This window comes from Pyrus communis, chromosome 7 (assembly GCF_963583255.1).
Source record: "Pyrus communis chromosome 7, drPyrComm1.1, whole genome shotgun sequence".
In the NCBI taxonomy this organism is placed as follows: Eukaryota; Viridiplantae; Streptophyta; class Magnoliopsida; order Rosales; family Rosaceae; genus Pyrus; species Pyrus communis.
The window spans coordinates 13,388,652-13,396,560 of NC_084809.1; the positions used below are offsets into that span (position 1 = coordinate 13,388,652).

General features: G+C 36.0%; 1 protein-coding gene across 1 annotated transcript; it reads right to left on the reverse strand.

The window, feature by feature from the left end:
- Window positions 1–1,528: 1,528 nt before the first annotated feature.
- Window positions 1,529–7,909, reverse strand: LOC137739237 (ubiquitin carboxyl-terminal hydrolase 6-like). The gene is made up of 18 exons (XM_068478789.1): window positions 7,689–7,909; window positions 6,496–6,641; window positions 6,285–6,320; window positions 6,047–6,154; window positions 5,383–5,483; window positions 5,164–5,290; window positions 4,891–4,950; window positions 4,724–4,791; window positions 4,378–4,428; window positions 3,964–4,072; window positions 3,760–3,848; window positions 3,094–3,163; window positions 2,790–2,870; window positions 2,587–2,682; window positions 2,443–2,491; window positions 2,241–2,339; window positions 2,081–2,155; window positions 1,529–1,834 (listed from the first exon to the last, which is right to left on the reverse strand). The coding sequence occupies exons 1-18, from the start codon at window positions 7,696–7,698 to the stop codon at window positions 1,779–1,781; spliced, it is 1,431 nt and encodes a 476-aa protein (XP_068334890.1). The 5' UTR covers window positions 7,699–7,909; the 3' UTR covers window positions 1,529–1,778.

The window sequence follows — 7,909 nt, forward strand, 5'->3', positions numbered from 1 at the left end:
TTGCCTAACACCTATGAAAATCAATTCCCTAAGTGTGGACATGTTGGCTAGTGATTTGCCCATATGCGCTTTAATATATAACAACGTCGAAATTTAGCTAAAAATTCAAGCTCTTCTTGAAAAAAGTACTTGGGAAAAAGAGTTTCCATCGAAAGCAATTGTTAGTTCTTTGCTTCTCAAACATATAAGCACTATTAAGGCTATATTAGGGTGAAGGATTTCCAAGTTTGGATGGATTGAAACCAAATTAGTTAGTAAGAAATGGACTATAAAAAGTTTGATAGAGGAACTAGAAAAGACATTCATGAGGACTTTTTCTAACCCGCTCTGTAAAACATTTTGTAATTTATTCCTTACTAGCTTATCCTCAATCAATTGAGACTTGGAACTCCGTCACCCAAACACACTCGTTTTGCGAAACCTGTAAAAAAGGTTTCGATTTTTGAAAACGCTTTGTTTCCTTTATATATACATACAATACAATCCCTTGAAGAGTAAGAAAATGTATATTATATTTATTATAATACTTATGGAACAAGGAATCCTAAAGAAGTATTTTACCACGTTGAGGCCCAAAGAAGAAGTATTTATCAACTTCTTTTCTATGCAGCGATATATAGAATTTGATATCGAACTTACCATCCATGTGATTCAAACCTAAAACATGTCCAAAGAAAGCCACTAAATGGCTTCTTTATATAACTTTAGCATATAGAGGCCGCTAATACGATGGAATCTTTCTGATTGTTTTTGTTACGTATTAGTATTCCTAGATGTCTAATTTTTCTGTTACGCTTGCGTGTCCTTGAAATATAAGTTATATAACATAGAGACAGGAGGTAGATAGCAGCCAAAACTATCAACAACATCGTCTTATCGATCATCATCGAATTGGATGAATGCTAGTAATTTTGGCGATTTCTCTGACGATTTGTTAACGGAAATTCTTTGTCAGCTTCCAAGCAGTTGATTCGTTTTTCAATCTTTGTGTTTCCAAGTGATAAGCTTGGAAGGGGAAGACTGACTTGCTAGACTGACATCGTTGTCGTTGTCAAATGTGCTACTGCTAGCTCCGCTGTTTGAAAGACTAGAGTTTCCCCGATTGAAAGAAGATCCAGTTACGGTAGGGACATATAATGGCTTGGTTTTGTGCTGCAAAACCAAATATTTCCCACATGCTTACTACAAATGCAATCCACACACCCTGAGCTAGGTTGTGCGATGATTTACTTCACAGGCGAGGTCTCTAGTTCAAGTCCAGAAAGGCCCAGCTGTGCCAAGGAAAAGAATAGAAGCAACATTTGACTCCATGCATGCTCCACTTGGCTCGGGGGGATAGCGCTTCCTCCAACCCCTATCCGAAGCCACAGCCGCAGGTTCGGGGTCGCACGAGTGGGATTCGTCTGCGATATGCCCTACTATAACTATGAGGGAGCTGATAAGAAGGGACAACATTTCGTGCAGCTTAATTCGACTTTCACTGTCTATATTTTGTTAACAGTAACTCGAGCATTCCGGCAAAACATGCAACACTCAAATTAAAGAAACATCTAAATGGCAATGAGTCTTCGTTCTAGCACACATTTAGGACAAACTTCAACGTAAACCAAATAAATTTGCTTACATAATTAAAAAAAGGTCTAAAATTCCTGAATTTTTCCTTGTAACACACATTGGGGACAAATTTCAATTGCACACGATACAGTTGTGTAGACTCTAATCCCTGTGAAATATAAACTGAAAGGGTGTTTCAATTTCAATTGAGGTAAAGGAAAATATCACATGCGGATGGTACGGGCCTTGTACAAGCAGATATAGGCCATATGCCAATCACCTGAAACAAGCAAAAACTATTAGAGTGACGGCAATATTAAGCTAACCAGATAGATGCCAAAGCGGCGGGGTGCAAGCAGAAAGAGTGTTGCCCAAGACATAAGTAAGTAGGTTTAGGCACTGCTAATTGACAAGTTCGCAGGTGAGCCGCTTGGCTGTTAGAGATCTATATATGCTATAAGATACATAATGGCATCACATGGATTTTTATCAACTTTCTCGTAAGAAGAATTTTCAGCAATCTTACCTCCTCCAGAGAGTTTGGTGATGTCTTCCTCCTTCTGTGGGTAGGGATTGTCATCGTCATATTGGATCCATTTCCCTTGACCAAACAAAATAATTCCATGAGTTAAAAGGTTTGAATTTATCACATGCAGACAAACTAGCAGTTATTCCAGAAAACTGACCACTTTCTTGCTTGACCCAGGCAACATAATGGCCAGAGTCTGCACTACGGCCCTTGTGTGTCAGCACAGCAACCAAATCATAAATTCCAGTCATAGCACCTGCAGCAAATGGACGGCGAAATAAGGGCTAACTAAGGACTCAAACAACCAGAGTGGAAAAAAAATCACAAGGTTGAACTTATGAAGGTTGATTGATTTTTACCTTCTTCTGATGTAGGATTAGATGATTCTCCACTTCTGTTTGAGGATCCCTGCATGCAGAAAAGAGGGTGATGCTTTATACGTATTCAAATAGGCAGTGCATGAGGTTTCTGAGAAAAAGTGTATAGCTAGGTTGTATAATCACCTCCACATCAGACATCTTGATATCCTTGTCTTTTGAATCAGAGCTCTTTTCACTGGGTTTCAAACCAAGTTTTTTACCTTCCTCATCCCTCAGTCTCTGAAAGTTGAGGTTGGAAATAATTAGGACCAGTACAACAGAATAACAGTCGATGTTTTTTACCAAATGTTAACATAAGTTCATCAAAATCAAAGAGAAGTATATACCTGACGAGGAGTTTCCAATGTTTTGCGAAGATCATCTGAACACAGATCAAAAATATCCAATTGCAAAGGGTAATCGACTTTCTAAGACAATAGAAAACAGTTTATTAGGCAGTGTTGCTAATAACAGTTTCATAATAAGATAGCACTGCAGTAAACTTGCCAAAAAAAAAAAAAAAAACTGTAAAGCATACTCAACACATATGTAGAAACTCTTTTAAGGAAATAACTTCTTTTTCCACCTAAAATGATATGGAAGGAGACAAACGACAAATTTGTACATCAGAAGGAAAAAAAAAGGCATTACCCGCAAAATCTTGGCCTTCTGATTTGATTCCCTCTTCCAGAAAAAACGTACAAACTGAATGGTCAGGTACCTAGACGGAAAAAAAAAACTAACTGTAAGATTCCCCTTTTGTAATATTTTTTTGAGTTAAGTCAAAAGGGCAGACTACACACAATTAGCCACCCATCCAGAACTTGGGGCCTGTTTGATAACCATATCAATTTTAGCTCATAATTTTTATTTTTTGTGCTAGAAATAGAAATAAAGCATAGGGGAGAATGAGGAATGGAAAGGGACGAACAGAGATGGTGGGAGGGAGAGAGAAATGAAGATTGTATGAAAACAAAAACATGAAAGTGAAAACAATTTGGAATTGTTTCCAGTATTTGGTTGTTTGGTTTTCATTTTGTGTGTGTATGGACTCCTATGGAGCATTTCATACATAGTCCTTTTCGCATTTCTTCCACCATCCTTCCTTTACCTTTCTTATTTCCACCTTTCTCCTACATTCTTCATAGCACAAAAAATGAAAACTAAAACTAAAACCGAAATGATTAACAATCAGAACCTTAAATAAGCGCACAAGATACTAAGCGCACTATGTAATAGTGCAAATCATTACATGTTGGTGACTAACAGGTTAGAATCAAGAATAATGCATTAATATACATGTAGTCATTTTTGTACCTTGGAAGGCCATTGATAAGAGACTCCTTGACATACATGGCACTACGCCCCAAGGAAGGAGAATTTTTTTCCAGTTCTGATTTTAAACCCTGCATGAAGAAGTGTAATATATGAGGACCCTGTAATTACTATCGAGTATCATGATAATATCATCACACGTTCTAGCACGCGCACACAAAATGAAATGAAGAAGATTATTCTTACATGTTTTAACCCTTCATGCAAATGGTTCACCTCATGTGATATGTGGCACTTCAGAGAATAAACTGACTCTGCTTCTGAGCTTTCTTCCCCACTTTCTATGCAGTGCACCCTAGCAGTCCACCACATCAATAAATGTAACAAATGGTAGAAAAATCTCAGCTTCATTAAACTTATAACTCATAAATGAAATATGAACTTCAACAAGCAAGTAATATATCAAGCCAGCAAGAAGAAACTGAACAAATTATTCAAACGTTAACTGTTAAAAAAAATTTAAGCCAGTCATAAAAACTGAAGTATATATTATTAATTTCATAATTAAACTGAAAAATGTTAGGTAATCTCAGACTGCAACTGAGTGTTAGTCAATATCTAATTAGAATACAGTAAATTGATAAGTTGCAGATGTCTAACCTGCTAACAAGTTCAATGCCAAAAAGTGCTTTAACAGAGTCTGGACTTTCACTGCAAGAAAACATTATTCAGTATAATTTCCAATATATGTACAGCAGAACAAAGACTGGCAACCGAAACAAAGAGAACAAAAATTGCTACTGGACCTAAAAGAACTTAGGAGTTCAAAGAAAACAAAGACAAAAATTGCTTACAAAAGTATTAGTACACAAATTTAGCATACATAACAATCAAAGTGGACTCAGTTTCCATAGATCATTAGGTTAAGCCTAAGGTCATTAAACCACTCTCAACTCCTAACTTCCTACACATATCTAAAACCAGAAAAATAAAATAAAAAACACACCTAGAACCGGACGATCTTAGAGATTGAGAAAGGGTGTATAAAAGCTGTGACCAACATTCTTCAGCATCCTGTTATGCATTAAGAACAAAAAAAAATCAATAAACTACCAAAGTAGCTAGACCGAAAAAATGCAGCCTTACAACAGGATAAAATCCCAAATTGAAAACCTGTTGCATGAAGGTACCATTATGCTGCTGACCAAATTGAGGATACTTTTTGCGCAATACCTGCAGATATAACAACAAACCAACTTGTTATTCGTTCCGCCTGTACTAGTAAGAAACTACCAATACACTAATGATTATTAGGCTCCATGACATAGTTTCTATCCAAAGTAAAATGCAAGAATTAAGAATATACAATACAAGTTTCTCAAGCTTCATGGACAGATGAAAAGTAGTTCAAGAATTTAATTAAAACAGTGAATAAAGATAACAAACCATCCAAAATTGCATGGGTGCCACAGCCTTGACACTTTTATCCAGTTCACTAAATAAATCACGAGTTGTAATAGTCAACATATGAGAAGTCTGATCCACATCATTGCTTCTTCCAGAATGTGAATACCTGAAGAAATAATACATTGTCATCACTAGTCTGATAGGAAAAACAATTGTAAGAAATTGAAATTCATTCTTTAACTGAAGAATCTAACTTACTTGATCAAAGCTGATTTCAACTCTGGAACAGAATGCAGACATTGTATGGTGGAGTTCATATAGCAGGTGTTTCCCAAGTTAAATAGACCAGCACCATAACCCTGGAAATAAAAGTAACATAGGTCGAAATAATTTATACACATGGCAAAAAGAAAAGGAAAAAATATTGAAACCCAAAATAAAATCATGAAATTCAGAAACACATAAAAAATCTAACAAGTTAAAATTACTGAAATAAAAAGAGAAAAGGACACAAAAGTTCATTTTACGACTGAACCTTCAAAGATATAAAAGTGGCATAATTGAGAATGCTCTGAAGCCATTATTTCTGATAATGATTCACATGCAAATGAGAATAAAATAATGTGTTGGCACTACTAGCCAACAAGGAAACTTACCAGAACAGTCCAGCACAAAATCCTCATTAATGTCATAATCACAAAAAAGTAAGAAAAAAATAAAAATGTTACAGAGCCACTAGCATATCATAATAACAGCACAAGGTCAAATTAAAAAGATGACAGAAATTTGCAAAACTCTAAATGAAAGAGATGGGAGAAGTTTGCAGAAAAATATCACATGTATGTCATAATAACAGCACAAGGTCCACTAAGAAGAAAAGACAGCTTTTTAAATCTGCAAAACACAACTACATAGTACTTACCAAGTGAAGAGCTTGTTCTTCTTCTGGGAGATCTTCTGCAAATACAATAGCCTTCTCTGGAGCCTTGACAACCTCATCTGCTGTCCCCATCATCATCAATTTTTGACCCTACAAAATGTATATATTATCGATCATTTCTTTTTCTTGTAGGAAACAATGAAGATTTGTGATTAAAGCAACAATAAATAAGAAGAAGATACATATAATACTAATTGTGATTCGCTTAACAAAAACCCACGTCTTTTACTCCTAGAGTCGACCAGTCTGCATCATCCTACATTTAAAAAACATACAAACACACAAAAGGTTAGGCATATAATATCCAAATTCATCTTTGTACAGGAAGTTTTAATTGGCGTGTGAAAAAGGATTTACTTGACCATTCCAGCATCAAGAACAAGACATATGTATATATGGACAATTTCACTACGCCTGAGCGATCTATTTACCTTCAATAAACCACCTTTAACCATTATCTTCTGTCTTTCAGGAGGTACCCCTGTTAAGTCGTATAGTTGGCATTTAAATACATAAGGTGGCTGAGTAGTATCAATTTCCACAGCTTTCAACAGCTCCTTTTGCCATTTTACACTCACTGAAAATGAGTAATAAACCACAAATGTCAATAACAGAATCTACCAACCCAAGTAACAAGTTACAAATCTGCAGAACAACATATCTTATAAGAATCCATCTATACCATTCTCAGACTAAGCTAATAGCATCTGGAAAGAATAAAAATTCGGTACCCAACTAAGACTAGTTCATTCGAATCTAACAAAAGTCTGAAGTCTAGTAGCATGGGCTTGTAATGAAGTGGGGCATTAAAGCAGTTGCGTTCTTGATGGAACTTAAATCGGATGGGTAAAGGTGTTGCAATCTGTTCACTGTGAAGTCATATAAGCATGCCCTATGCCTACTCAGGTTAGTACAGCACCACACCCTTAATGTTTGGTTAGTAACCAAAACACAAGCGGAATGTTTAATTAAAAAAAAAAAAAAAAGAAAAAAAAAAACTGGAGTCTTGTAAAACTGCGTTTTCAGCAACACCTTAAATTCTTCGCTAGTATGCTATGCAACATTGTTGCATAAGATGAATACAGCAAAGAGAAGCCAAATTAACTGAGAAATTTATATGTGCAACTGAACCGGTCCACTTGATATATAAAAACCCACATGAGAAATCCCAAATTTCAGCTAAGTTAAAACTAGTTAATCCTCTAATGGGATTCTTCGATTGTATGGTATGAACATTGTTGCATAAGATGAAATAGCAAACACACCTAATTGACAGAGAAATTTATATGCGTAACTAAACCACTCCACTTAAACACGAAAACCCACATCAGAAATCCCAAAACTACAAGGACACAGATCCTAATTTCCAAATACAACCTACAAATCGAGCTCAAATTACTCAAAAAAAGACGGACGAACAAACTGCTTAGGCGCATCAAACACCACAAATCTCCGGTAACCTAGATCACAGAACTGAATGAAAACCCCTAAGTTCGCCCCCAAAGTGAAACATTACACGCCAGAAATGCTCGAAATTAAAAACAATCAAGTATAAATACCAATTTGAAATACAGATAAAATCAATAAAATATAATATAAAATTAAGCTCGATCAGCGCTCTTACCGTTAAGCATGGCGGAAAAGGTTTGGAGCTTCGAAGATCGGTGAGTAACGGAGGTTCGGGTTTTTGCAGAGTTTATTGGCTTGTAGAACAGGCAAAGAGAAATGTGCTTCAATGTTCCAGGCTTTCTGGCTTTTGTTTTAAAGTGGGCAAGTCCGACCCGAGTTTTCGACTCCGTGTCGGTAACAAAAACCTAACAGCATCTCCAACGTGAAAGACAAACT

What these genes read in the sequence shown, in the direction of transcription:
- LOC137739237 (XM_068478789.1), bottom strand. An exon ending in TTGAAATCAGCTTTGATCAA is followed by an intron (nt 5,291 to 5,382) that starts GTAAGTTAGATT and finishes TTATTTCTTCAG; the next exon opens with GTATTCACATTCTGGAAGAA. An exon ending in CATTGGAAACTCCTCGTCAG is followed by an intron (nt 2,683 to 2,789) that starts GTATATACTTCT and finishes CTCAACTTTCAG; the next exon opens with AGACTGAGGGATGAGGAAGG.